The sequence below is a fragment of the Garra rufa genome, chromosome 22, assembly GCF_049309525.1.
Source record: "Garra rufa chromosome 22, GarRuf1.0, whole genome shotgun sequence".
Taxonomy (NCBI): Eukaryota; Metazoa; Chordata; class Actinopteri; order Cypriniformes; family Cyprinidae; genus Garra; species Garra rufa.
This window is the reverse complement of record NC_133382.1, coordinates 22606559-22620865: the sequence shown is the minus strand read 5'-3', so window position 1 is coordinate 22620865 and position 14307 is coordinate 22606559. Positions and strand designations below refer to the sequence as shown.

The 14307-nt window shown below is 39.6% G+C and overlaps 1 protein-coding gene across 1 annotated transcript in view; it reads right to left on the bottom strand.

Moving 5' to 3' along the window:
- Window positions 1–14307, bottom strand: part of psme4b (proteasome activator subunit 4b) — a 42994-nt gene that overhangs the window by 8282 nt on the left and 20405 nt on the right. Inside the window, exons 20-39 of the mRNA XM_073827879.1 lie at window positions 14143–14199; window positions 13986–14041; window positions 13756–13854; window positions 13611–13673; window positions 13110–13205; window positions 12888–13019; window positions 12567–12776; window positions 6986–7122; window positions 6847–6900; window positions 6634–6763; window positions 5833–5914; window positions 5535–5688; window positions 5378–5444; window positions 5165–5290; window positions 3625–3777; window positions 3440–3544; window positions 1679–1770; window positions 1446–1577; window positions 1032–1326; window positions 780–908 (exon numbers count right to left, since the gene is read on the bottom strand). Of these exons, the coding sequence (XP_073683980.1) occupies window positions 780–908; window positions 1032–1326; window positions 1446–1577; window positions 1679–1770; window positions 3440–3544; window positions 3625–3777; window positions 5165–5290; window positions 5378–5444; window positions 5535–5688; window positions 5833–5914; window positions 6634–6763; window positions 6847–6900; window positions 6986–7122; window positions 12567–12776; window positions 12888–13019; window positions 13110–13205; window positions 13611–13673; window positions 13756–13854; window positions 13986–14041; window positions 14143–14199 (2369 nt within the window). The remainder of the gene's footprint in view (window positions 1–779; window positions 909–1031; window positions 1327–1445; window positions 1578–1678; window positions 1771–3439; window positions 3545–3624; window positions 3778–5164; window positions 5291–5377; window positions 5445–5534; window positions 5689–5832; window positions 5915–6633; window positions 6764–6846; window positions 6901–6985; window positions 7123–12566; window positions 12777–12887; window positions 13020–13109; window positions 13206–13610; window positions 13674–13755; window positions 13855–13985; window positions 14042–14142; window positions 14200–14307) is intronic.

The window sequence follows — 14307 nt, the reverse complement described above, 5'->3', positions numbered from 1 at the left end:
CAAAATATTACAAGAATAAAATCTAATTGTTATGAGAATAAAGCCAAATATTACAAAAATAAATTTGAAATATTTTGAGAATAAAGTCAAAATGTTTCCAGAACAAAGTTGAAATGTTTCAAGAAAAAAGTCGAAATTTTTTAAGAATAAAGTAGAAATGTTTCGAGAATGAAGCCATATATTACTAGAATAAAGTCGAAATGTTTAGAGAATAAAGTCGAAATGTTTAGAGAATAAAGTCGAAATGTTTAGAAAAAAGAAATCAAAATGTTTTGAGAATAAAGTCAAATATTACAAGAATAAAGTCAAAATGTTTCAAGGATAAAGTAGAAATGTTCCAAGAATAAAGCCAAATACTACAAGAATAAAGTCTAAATGTTTTGAGAATAAATTTAAAATGTTTCGAGAATTTAAATAGTAGAAATTAAAGTTATAATATTTTGAGAGTAGAGCCTATTTTGTGCATGCAAAGGTTTGGATTAAGAGCACTAGGATAAATTGCCAGGCACCATAATTTATTGAAATATTGTTGTGTCCGAGCACCCCCATCCTCTTACTGGGATGAGGAAGAGTCAATTTAATCTTGTAATTTTAGTTTTTTTTTTTTTTTTTTACATGGAACTAAAACACAGTTGCAGGCTTGAGGGTGACAAAATCATGGGGTAATTAAAATGTTGGGGTAAGCTATCCCTTTAAGAAAAAAATAGTCAAGGTCAAATTAAACCTTCAAACTGTTGTCCCGATATCCGAGGCTGTGTCTAGCAAGTCTGAGGCCTCACCTCATGTAGGACCTTCAAAACCACAGGGATCTGCTCAGGATAGAGGAGACCCTGAGACATGAGGGACAGGCACGTCTTTGCGTCCCTCTTCAGCTCATCATAGCTGTCATCGTTTTCTACGGGCGCGATCTGTGGATGGGGGAAAAACAGGCACTGAGTGGAAGTCAGCAATCCACTTAAGAGCACTCCACACAAATGTATAAAGGATGAGATACAAAGAGCATACGCTAAGAGAGAGAGAGCATGCGAGACCTTAAAGAGCAGGGGCAGCAGCTGTAGTTGCTGAGGTACTGGTGTAGAGAATGAGCGCCCCGCACTGGCCATCAGCCATTTCAAAACTGTTTTGAGGAGTTTGATGGCCTGTGTTCTTTCGTCCTGCTCCCCCACTCCATTCTCTTCCACCACGTGATTCTGGATCTCCTCGTCTCCCTCCATCAGGGGCTTCAGCTGAGACAAGATCCTTTCGGTAAACTCAGCAATGTGTGGCGATTTAGTAGGCTGAGTGAATGGCAGGTTGACGTCAATCATGAAAATGTACGTCAGCACACTGCAAGAGAAGACAAGACAAGACAGAAAACATGACAAGAGAGAATCAGTGGAATTGCTGGATGCATGGAGTTTATTTTTAGACTACAGTGACCATTTTGACCCCAACTGCAGACACACCTGCCGATGCGCTCTCTCACATTCTTATAAACCTGAGTAAGTTTGGGCTCCAGGTAACTTAGCAGTCGGTGTAGCAGCTCTGGGACCCTCCATTCCTGCTGTGCCAGACCCCCCTGCAGCACGTACAGGTGGCTACAGAGAGAGATAGAAATTATTCCTCTCAAATATCAAATATGAAAAAGTCTGAATGTTTTCTAAATTGTCCCACAAAGTAAAACACAAAATAGACTTACCAGGCATCTACAAACGATCCACCCTCCCCGCTGAGAGGACACTCCATCAGCATCTCGAGGAGCCAGTGGAGCTTTCGTGGATCTCGACTCTCCTGAAAACATTAAACATCAACAGTGAGTTCTTCTCATAGCTTCACATACTGCTAAAAAAATCTGAAATAAATTACAATTTTTTACTTTTTTTTTTAAAGAAGTCTCACACTCACCAAGGCTACATTTATTTGACAAAAAAATACAGTAAAACGGTAATAATGAAATTTTATTGCAATTTGCAAAATAACTGATTTTCATTGAAGTCTCTTTTCGCCACTGAATAAAAAAAAAGTAATGACTTTACCTCACAATTCTGACTTTTTCTTTCAATTGCGTGTTTACATCTCACAGTTCTGAACTTTTTTCATCAGAATTGCGTAATACAAACTCTCAATTCTGACTTTTTTTTCACAGAATTGTAAGATATAAACTCACAATTCTGAGAAATGAAGTCAGAATTGCATGATATAAACTCACAATTGCGAGTTATAACATCAAAATTATGGGACATAAACGTTATTTCTCAGAATTGCAAGTTTATCTCAGAACTGTGAATTTATATTTTGCAATTGTGACTTTTTTTCTCAAAAATGTGACTTCTGACTTTGTAATATGCAATTGCAAGAGTCAGAATTGAGATACAGACTCGGAGTCTTTTTCCCCCTTAAAATTGGACTTTATAACCCGCAGTCGCAGAATTCTACGAAAAAAAAAAAATTACATTTCAAGGTTTTCATCTTGCAATTCTGACTTTGTTTCTTGCAACTGAGAGTTATATCATGCAGTTTTGAGAAAAAAGTAAAAATCGTGAGTTTATATCTCGCAGTTCTGACTTTATAACTCGTAATTGCAAGATTATACTACAATCCTGAAAAAAAAAGTCAGAATTGTGAGAAAAAATAGTTAGGAATTGCGAGTTATCTTGCAATTATAATATGCAGTTCTGAGGAAAACAAACTCAGAATTGTGAGTTTATATCTGACTTTATAACTCACAATTACAAGTTAATATCACACAATTCTGAGAAAAAAATTCAGATTTGCGAGAAAAAGCTTGCAAGTTTTTATCTCGTAATTGTAATATGAAAAAAAAAATGTTAGTTATAAAGTCAGAACTGCAAGATATAAACTCACAATTCTGACTTTATAACTTACAATTTCGAGTTTATATCACAATTCTAAGAAAAAAAATCAGAATTGCAAGAAAAGTTAGATTTGTGAGTTTTTTTGTTTGAAATTCTATTATTTCTCACAATTGCAAGTTTATATCTCACAATTCTAAAAACAAAAAAAAGTCAGAATTGTAAGATAAAAAAGTCGCAAAAACCTTTAATTTTTTATTCTGTGGCGGAACAGGGCTCCTATAGATTTCTATTTTAAATTATAATTTATTCCTGTGATTGCAAAGCTGAATTACCAACAACCATTACTCCAGTATTCAGTGTCACATTATCCTACAGAAATCATTCTATATTGATGAAGAAATGTTTCTTGAGGACTAGTGTTGAATGAAGTTTTTTTTCAGTCACTTTGGACCAATTTAATGCAACTTTTTAAAAAATGTTTTAATAAATATATATTAATTCAGATATTTTAAATACTCAATTTAAATTATCTTAATATTTATATGCAGACTTTTCCCCCTGAATTTCCCTTTTATAACCTTTTCATGACCAGGTGGTAATTACGTGGCACACATTTTAACAGACTGAAGATCTATGACACATACACAGGCAGTTGCCACACAGGTACCCCAGTCAGCATAGGTCTCAACAGTAATATTGGACAGTGCTGTTCGCATCAAAGGAATCAGGAATTTCCATAACGCCTCCACCTGTGTGTGAGAAAGAGGAGTTTCAGACAATGTGGATAAAAATCGTAGTGGCTTCCTAAATTTAGTGCAGCGGTGCTCACCTTGCTGAAGCTCCAGTGCTTGCTGCCTCTAATCAGTCCTGCAATAATCTCAGCCACACAGCGCTGGGTGCTCTCGTGAGAGTCATTTGCCAGCCGCTCCATATGAGGCTTTAGAACAGGCAGGAAAGCATCACTGTAGTTCCGGAAAAGTCCCTGTGGGCATTGAATGAGAAAGCAAGCCATCTGTATTTTGTAATAAATTCTTATGGCAGGTGAGCAAGGCAGGCTTATGAGCTGGTTAAAATGCAGAGATTTGCAGAGGTAGATGTGGCTGGAAGCACAATTGTGTTTACTCCTCTCCACAAATCATTTATTGAATATGTCCTCACAATCTGTGCAATCTTTCGGTTCAGGAATTACAGCTGGGGAAACTGCAACAAAATTGCTAGAATCAGTGAACATAAACAGGATGATAATGATGAAATAAATGCTACACTTTAAATGTTTTCTTTCCAATGAGAACCCCAAAATAGAAGGTAGGGGAATTATGAAGGGACTGAGCATCTCTTAATGTACTCTCTGTGTCTGAGAGTTTTGTATGCACCCTGCTGCAGAGGACACTGTAAGCAAATGTCCAGGACAAACAGTGGCTTGTTAACAAGATGCACACGAACATCTAAAAATATTTCTACAGATTACATCAAGGCTATTCAACGTGCTTTCAATGAGAGTCAGGTATGATTAGTTCACTTCCAGCATTACAATTTCCTGATTATTTACTCAACCCCATGTCATTCAAGATGTTCATGTCTGGCTTTCTTCAGTCAAAAAGAAGGTTTTTGAGGAAAACAATGCAGGATTTTTCTCAATATACAGGACTTCAATGGAAGCCAACATGTTGAAGGTCCAAACTGCAGTATTCAAAGGGCTCTACATGATCTCAACTGATGAATAAAGGTCTGGTCAAGCTAAACAATCTGTCATTTTCTTAAAAAAATAAAAAATATATATACTTTTTGACCACAAATACGTCATCAAATTAGAAAGGTCACGCATTGGTTAGTTTTTCGTCTGTGTACTCTGGTTAAAAAAAAAAAAAAAAAAAAATGTAGGTTAGGGCGAAAAATTCCTCCAACTTCCAAATCATCCGACGTCATTGTTTGACCTTTTTTTAAAGTGCGTTTGACTTTCTTTGCAAGTTCTCTTTGTAAACACTGAATCGGTACTTCCGCCTACATCACACATAACCTTTCTATCATGACTATGTAATGCGTGAAGTCAAGCTACTGCAAGATGAGCATTTGTTGTTAAAAAGTATATTAATTTTAATTTCCTTTTAGAAAATAGATAATTTCGCTAGATAAGACCCTTATTCCTCGACTGGGATTGTTTAGAGCCCTTTGAAGCTGCACTGAAACTGCAATTTAGACCTTCAACCCGTTGGCTCCCATTGAAGTCCACTATATTGAGAAAAATATTGGAATGTCTTCCTCAAAAACCTTAATTTCTTTATAACTAATAAAAAAAGAAAGATATGAACTTACTGCTAAACTGTACTTTAATCTCCACTACCATGATTATTGTCTTACGATGCTGGTACCTTGAAAAGACAGAAGCGACGAGGATTGAACTTGTCTTTGCCCTTTCGGTCCTCAAGAGACAGGAACTCAATGAGCTGTTTGATGAACTTGGGGTCTGTGAAATGGTCACAGATGATGCGCTCCCTCTGTAAAAAAAAAAATCACATTTAGTATACATACTGTCAGGTTTGGCAGTAAAACTAAGTCTAATGCAGTTGTCAGTCCATGTATACCTCATTCATGTTCTCAGCAGAAAGATCCTTGGGCTGCTCAGCTGCTGGGGCATATATCATCAGCTTCCTATAAGCAGAGAAATGGAGAGTGAGAAAAATGGTTAGAAACAGAGATTTGGAGTGAATCATACAGTGATAAGAGGCTGAGAGTGTTTACTTTGGCCAGCAGTAGTAGCCCCAGTGTGTCTTCTCTATAAAGCAGAAATTGTCCCAGTCCTGCTGGGTGCTCGGCAGGCTGTCACCGTGGTACTGCAGCCAGTCATTCCCCGGCCTGTCTCCTGCCATCAGCCCCTCCGGCTCTGTTACCCCACCTGCAAGGCACCACATGTGTAATTATCTCCTTTCACAGATACTGAAATCGTGCAGATGGACCAACAGATGGAGGTGAAGAGTAATTTAATCGCCTCCTCATTTAATTGTACTATTTATGTGTTTGTACAGCATTGTTTACTCACTTATATCACAGGGACTAACAGGTATTTTCTTGCGTGTTCTCTTCAGTTGTTTCAGTATTCCTGCCATTGCAGCGATCGCCATCTATATCAGCATTTTTGGAAGCAAAACAACATTAACAGTTATTTTTTAAACATGTAACAAACTAAGTTCTAAAGAATGTAATACTTTTATTAAGCAAGGAAGAATTTAATTAATTAAAAGTGACAGTAAAGACATTTACATTTTAAATAGATGTTTTTTGAGCATTGTATTCATTAAAAAATGATAAAAAAAAGGGGCCACACTTCCCACAAAAATATTGAGGAGCAAAAAACATTTTAACATTAACTTTTAAAAACAGATGCTGAAAATGTAGCTTTGCCACCAGAAAAAGTATATTTTGTATTGCATTTAAAAATAGATTAAAGTAAAAATAATACTAATAAAACACACATACACATATATATATATATATATATACACACACACACACACACACACACATATACATACACAATAATACTGTTTTACTATATTTTGACCATAAATGCTGCCTTTGGGAGCATAACCTCTTTTAAAACATTTTGAACAGTACTTCAGATCAAGGGTGCCCAATCATGCTCCTGGAGGGCCACTTTCTTGCAGATTTGAGATCTAAACCCACTCCTAATCTTAATTTAACACATCTAAACTAGCTAATAAAGGTGTTCATCAGTACTACAAACTTCTAGATAAGTGTATTAGAGCAGACTGGAGCTAAACCCCTAGTAAACCCTTATACAGATTAACACAAAACTAACAAAAATCAACATTCCACGAACCTTGCGAACAACAAGTGCATCATGGTTGAGGCTCTGTACAAAGAAGAGCACTGCTGGGGCCGGGAGGGGATAGTCATCTCTTAACAGTAGAGACAGGAAGCCAATAGCAATGTGCTCAAACTTCCAAGGCCTGATGACGTACATAATAACATTTTTGTGTGTCCAGTTTTAAAGAAACAATGTAGCACTTTAAAACATCCATTTGATACTTACAGGTCCCTGTCATCTAGACATTCCAACAGCTCTCTCACAAGCTTTTCATATTTCCTGAAAGAGGAAACACAGCAAGTTTTTACAACACCATGTTAAATAAGTATTAAATGTTGTGAGTGTGTATATATGTAGCACTTACTGCACTGCCTCTTGGCTTTTGTCTTTTTGAAGTGCCAGCCCCTGCTCCAGCTCCTTTTCTGTGGGAGTGCCAATGTGTGGAGTGGGCTGGCTTGAATCGGTGATGTGGCGGCCCAGCAAAACTGCACTCTCAGGTACCTACGGATTCATCCAGGGAAACATGAGTCTTACAGAACAAGATGTTACAACAATGATATACTAAAAACAGTTCACACCACCAGAGGCACTGCTGAAAGCACCAGTGGATAAAAAATCCCTTAAGCTCGCACCGAGAACAGAATAACAGATAAGCATTCGTAAGCCCTGGTTGCCTTGGCTTGAGAGTGTATATGCGCTATATCACCAACTGAACCCCACTAGGGGAGATGGTCCTCACTGCAGAACACAAGATCCCAGGGCAAGGTTGGATCCAGATCCAACTCCTCCCTCCTTACATATCCATAAACCTGGTCCGTCTCCACCCCCTGATCCCTAAACCCACCCATCTCCATCCCCTAGATGTGGATCCAACCTCACCCCTTGAACCTTGTGTTCTGCAGTGAGAGGCTACTGCACTAGGGAGTTTACATAGACCTTGTTTTAAGGTGAGTATTGATTCAAAATGGATACACTTAGATGTCCTACGTGCCCTAACGTAATGGATATCATGGACGGACATCGTCAGTGTCCCGTCAGATGCACTACTGTCCCATGCATGCAATTCTACAGCAAGCCTTGGTAGTGATTCTAATTCTTTAGCGCACATGCTTGTAGCTTTACATTCCTTTGAGTGAAGCTTCATCTGACCCATTAGTGACAGAACTAACTGAAGCTTGAAGGTAGGTTTGGTTGCCTCAGTCTTTATTGCCAGAGGCATGGGCGACATTTGACTCTTGAGTCAGGGGGGGGCAAGAAAAAAAAATCAGATGTAAGCATTAAAACAGTGCCTTGTATTGCAGCACATCAAAGCAGTCAATTAAAGCGCTGCACTTCAGCCCGGGCCGATGGGCCCTGACTTTTTTTTTACACCCCAGGGCTGCGGCTTCGGGCCAATTTCCACGTCATAGTTCAGACCCCGGCCGGCATCGGGCCTGTTTTAGGCTTCTCCTTATTTTCATAATTTAGACATCCATCAATTATGCTGAAGAAAAAAAATGCCGCGCTGGTGGAAACAACACGAAACTTCACTTTCGCTTTCACTTTTGAGACAGACTCAGACACCGTTTAGTGTGCTTTAGCGCAGCTGAATCCGCGTTCAAGCGCACACAATAGGCTAAAACTTGCCCCAAGCACTGGCAAAAATAAATAACAATGAATGTGTCGAGGAAAGAGTAAGGACATAAATGAATTATTTATTAATTAATTTGTGTATTCTGAGTCAGTGTCGCAAAGATCCTGACTTGCAATCTCCTTTTTGGACGCGCCTTTAGAGAGAAATTTATCTTTATGGATTACATGAAAGAGTTTGTGCTTTTGATTTGTTTTATTTCGTTAAGTAATAATTTAAAGCTTTCTATAAATGTATTTATTATGTCTGTGAGGCATGCATTTCGCTTCATTTTGTTAAGCACTCCTGTTCAAGAACCAGACGGCAGAAAGCACATAATTTTTGTTTTCTTTATTTTATGAAAATGCTGTAACGTTTTTTTCGATGTATTACTCGTACTTTGTGAGCAAAAATGACGGATAATTTTAAATTGCTTCCAATGATCGCGCTGGTGCCTCGATGTCCTGCAAACTTTAGTTTCCACTTTCTGCACAAACTATGCGCATATAGCGCACATTTATCTGTAACGTTTAAACTACCATTGTTTTATACTTGAACTGTTTTATATCTATAGATTTCATTTTAGGCAAGTCGTGATGATTTGAGAAGGCAAACTGATCAAACAGACTATGATCAGTCTTCCGCTGGGCGCTGTTCGGTAAATATATATATATTTAACGAATAAAAAATGCTCCAAGCGTTTTTCTAAATTAGCTAAATAAAAAACGAAACTAAATATAAACATTTTGCCATTACATACAAAACTGAACTATTTTATAGCTGAAACAGTAAGTTGTTTTGGGAGAAGGGGAAAATATATTTTTATCCCGTCTATTGCTTCACCGTTATTTCGAGAATAAAACCAGCGTAAATATGCAAATGTCACTCCCAAAACATATCAGCTTGCATGTGCCGAAAAACGAAAGTTTCATAGAAATTCTAAATGGATTATAGCCTGGAAAGTGCAAAGCACGCTCCCCTTATTATCACTAAAAGTTCATAGAGATCTCACAAAATTCCGTTATAATTAATAAAGCTCTCTAAACTACACAATTAATATTTTATTTACTTCGCGTCTACACTCATAAGATGATTCACGAGCGCACAAAACGGCACTTAATAAAAACCGATCAGGTGCTTTCAGCAGTGAGTGAATTCTGACAAGTGTTTCTAATTGTTCGGAAACAACAGATATGTCTGTGATTGGCTACATTGCTCAACGCTGCAAAAACACGTTGGATAGTTTGCCAGATCTTCAATTGCTTTGCTTTCGTTTGAGGGTTATATAGCACCGTCTAGTTCCCAAGTACAACCGAGCCTAAGCTTGGCTAAAGCAGTTGCAGCGGGGCTGTCGAGGATTCCATGACTAACCACAGGGGGGGCAACTGCCCCCCCTTGCCCCCCCCTAATGTCGCCCATGGCCAGAGGTGTGTCGAAATTTGCGATGATTGACATTAGTGCCCGGTCAAATCTTTGGTCCAGCTGCACAGGAAGCCTTGGACTGGCGTGGGTCGGTCTTTGAAACACGTTACCGTCATGTGGGGACAGCTTCAGGATGAAGGCAACCTCCAACAGCCTCTGGTGTTGGTTATCACAATGTTGGTGCGTAATCTGCATATAGACCTCCGCAGCATTTCCAGCAACGGAACCCACAAGCTCCTTTACCTTCTAGGCGTGTTGGGTCTCAACTGCGTGGACATCAGTCTCACACCCAACACGCAGGCCCTCAGTGACGTTCCCCCCACCTCTACAGAAAAGCGTCCACGGGATCGTAGAGGCACAGAGGTTGACAGTGGGCTGTTTCACGGAAAGTTGCCTGGAGCGCTGGAGATCGATAACATCAAATCAGTGGCTGCTGACTACCCTTTCGAAAGGGTACAGTGTACAGACAGACAACAGTTCACGATCCATGCCAGGCAGAGGTATTTCGTCTGATTATAGACTTGAAAAATCTGAATCGCATTCTAAAGTTCCTTCCATTACAGATGTTGCGCACAGCAGATGTGTTGCAGATGATAATGCCCCAAGACTGGTTAGTGACAATCAAATTGAAGGATGCTTATTTTCATGTTCCGACTGTTCCAGAACACAGGAGATTCCATCGGTTTGCATTAATGGGTCAAATATTCCACTTCAGGGAACTGTTTTTTCAAAGTTCGCCCAGGCGGCATTGGAACCACTTGGCATGAGGGTATTGCCATACCAGGAAGACTAGCTTGTCTCTGCAGGATCACCCTAGCAAACAGTTGATCAACCTCGTCATCTGTTGGACCATATTGCGGCTTTAGGGACTGCTGTGAATTGGAAAAAATGCAAGCTTGTCCAAAGGCACCAAATTTACTCTGTTACAATGCTGGCATCTCCAACACCAGAGAGAATAAGGTAAATTCTGAGGGCTGCAGGGCACCTTCAGGTGGGCCATTCTTAGTGCTACATTTCTCTTATTAGACTCTTGGGGAAGCTCATGGCAGCAACGACAGTAGTACTGCTGGGGCTGCTTTGGCTCAGGCCAATCCAATGATGGCTTTTTCAAAAGTATCTGTGTCCAGTACGAGACAAAAACAAAAACAAAAAAAAAGATCAGAGTCACACATCATTGAGGACAAATTGTTTCTGCGATCAAGGTGCTGAAGCTTGCATGCAGTGTGCCATTGGGACCTCCACCTGCTTGGTAGGAGGTCATCAGGACAGATGTCAGACTTCTTGGATGGCGAGGAGTCTGGCACAGAAGATAGGTGAATGGCATTTGGAAGGGGGACCTGTGTACATAAATGTTCCAGAGTTGACAGCAGTGTTTCTTACCCTTCTTCATTTTCAACCTGTTCTCAGGGGAAACCAAACAAGATCACTGAGTGCACTTCAGGTGACTTGCAAATTGCTTTGTTTGGGCTCAGACCAACTTGCTTTTAGGCAGTGTATCTGCCAGGCCAACTCAAACAAGCTGCGGATGCTCCTTCACGTTGAAGGATGTCACAGGGAGATTGGACTCTAGACCTGGAAGTGGGGCAGATGATATGGAAGACTTATGGGACTGAAGCGGTAGCAGTGTTCGTGGACAGTCAAACATCTCTCTGCCTTCATTTGTTCTCCCTGAGGGAGCTCTGAGGGTCTGGATGCACTAGCTCACGATTGGCCAGACAGGATACTATATGCCTATCCCCTGTTACCACCGATTTGGAGGACTCCGTGTCCATCGTCTGCTGATTTCAGACTCTCACTGAAAGTAAGACTACCTTGTCATCTGACCAGCAAAGGGAAGGTTTGGCACCCATATCCAGACCGACTGAAACTTTGGGTGTGGCCTCTTGGAATGTTCACAGAGGGCCAGGAACACTGTTTTGAATGCTTACATTGACAGACAGCAGCTTGGCGTGAGAAGGAACAATTGTTTTTTGTTTTGGCAATGTGTGCAGGGGTGCTGTGCTTTCCAAACAGAGACTGGCACACTGTGTGACGCAGATAATTCCTCATGCGTACGAGTCTGCAGGGCAGTCTGTGCCTTCATCTATCCACTGTCACTCTACTCGGAGTTCTGAGATTTGTGCTGCAGTGACTTGGAGTTCATCTTGCGCATTTTCTTGTTTTTACAGATATAATGTGATTTTCTTGTCTGGGTGTACGGTGCAGTGCTATCAGCCTGTACAAAAGCTTTGCAAGGGTATTCCTTGTGACTGCTCAGGTATTCGTCTTCCACAAGTGCTTTCAGCACTGCCTCTTGAGCAAAAGGAAATAGAACACTAGCTACAAACGTAACTGTGGTGCCATGACTAAGTAGAAGACCGCCAAAGTTTCTGGTCACTCTGTATCATGAGAATGATCTAAAGGTCGAGATGATGTGTTAGAGGATTATTAAAGCTCAAGACAAGTCATGAGGCATGAGGTGACAACTTTGTTATTGTTCAAACGCGAGCATAAGGGATTTTCCAATAGTGCTTTCAGCACTGCCTCCGGTGGTCATAGGCCTCTTAGTCATAAAACCACAGTTATGTTTCTAACTACCATGTTCATTTCTGCAAAAATGTTGCTGTCAAAAAAGTCTATTGTCTATTATCAACAGTGTAGTGATGTATGAATACAGCTTAGACAAAATACACTTTTAAATCTATCAGCTTTCTGTTGGACAAAGCACCAAATCCAACCAACTTTAACCCATGTGGAAATCTTTCATGCGAAATTCCAGAACACCTGGATTCCTATTAAAAATACAGTTTTTTTTCCTGTGAATATTCATTCACATAAGAATGACAAATGTGTCTGCACTTTACAAGTCTGAACGCCACACCATATTACACCAAAGTTTATACACAAAATGTACAAAACAGGCGATGCTGCTCACAGTGAAATCGATGCCGATGGTCTCGTACTGCCGGTGGACTTTGTCTGCAAGATCATCAAAGAGCCTGACAATGGAGGGCTTCTCTAAAGACATAGATGAGCTGTAGCCTGAGCGCACTATGGCTGGCCACGTCTGAGCGATGCAATCCCAGTCATGTAGGTTAGCAAGGCACACGCCACAATGGTTCCCAAGCAAGCAGTAGAGCGCCCCCTACAGCAAAATATGATAAAAACTATGGTATTAAATTAATATTTTAAAGACATTTTTTTTAAAAGACAATATTTTGTTAATTATAGAAAGTGAGAATTATAAATTATAGACCTTGAACTGTTGCTGGGTGACATCAGTTCGTGTGGGCTCCAGTAGCTCTAGGACACGTGGAGTAATGTCTCGGCAGCAGAAGTTATAGGTCCCCAAAGCAGTGAACAACACATTTTGGGCCTTGCTGCGGACCTGAGGGTTCAAAATAATTTCAGGATTACAGATAAAATAACAGGGATTATTTTGATGCAAAAGTTGGATTTGGTGGATGTGGAAGCAGACCTGGCTGTAGGTGCTGGTGGAAAGATGCAAAAGGTCCTTTAATAGGTCCTGATGAACAGTCTTATATTCACACCCCTCGACCAGCAACTTTCGCATCTAAATGTGGAAAGCAAAAAAAAAAACTTCCTAGTAGTGTTGTTAAAATAAATCAGTAATGACAAAATAATAATCAAAAAATTAACCATCAATATCCTGTTAAACCTATACATATGATACTACTGTATATAATCCAACACCATCTGGTTGACACTCCAAGATAATAGGTGGCGAAACTGCCTCATGTTGGTTGCCACACTTCATAAAATGAAAAATTGAATGAATCTGACTGATAGCATTGTGTATTATATTGTGTAAAAATCATCTATAGATATCATGATATCATCGTTCTTGTGAATTTGTTTGGCCACAATAATCATGTAATAAAAATGTGATATTGCAACACCACTGCAATATCTATTATGCGCCAGATCGCTCTGCCAGATTATTAGCATTGGCTCCTACCTCATGCTGAAGAAGAACTCTGTCAATTAGAAGAGCTCGGATGTGCTGTTTCTTCCCATGAAGCTAAAGAGAATAAGATGATTCATAAGACAATTATACATTTCAAATAAATGACAAAGGGGATTTACTAGGCTTAGTTACACACCCTGTTCTCCATCGACTTCTTCACCAAGGTGAAACTCTTCCAACGAGAGTCAAACTCATGTTTGTGGGAACCTCTGAAGTGCATCAAGTCACTGATGATCTGAGAGAGACAAACAACTGATAAACCAGGATACTTTAATGGCTAGTAATTGCTATATGGTCCAATACAACCAACAGCTTAATGAACAATAATCAGCTCATTTTGCTTAAATATCAACTTTGCACACTTACCTTAATAATGGCAAAAAGGGATTTGGTGTCATCCTCTGAGTGCTCCAGAATGTAATCTACAGAAGACAATTTAAAAATGCTTATTTTAAGAATTATGGGTAATGTAAATGAAGTACATTTAGTGTGCGGAAAGGTGTTCAAAATGAGGATCACTTACGAAGCAACTGTCTCATTACTTTACAGATGGCCTCACGGTAGTTCTCTCTGGACTCATCTGGAAAAATCAGCAATGTCAGCTGATATCCTATTTTATCATCATGATACATAACATGTTATTCTAACTGCACATTCATCAAACCAACATGAAGCACAGCATGTTTCA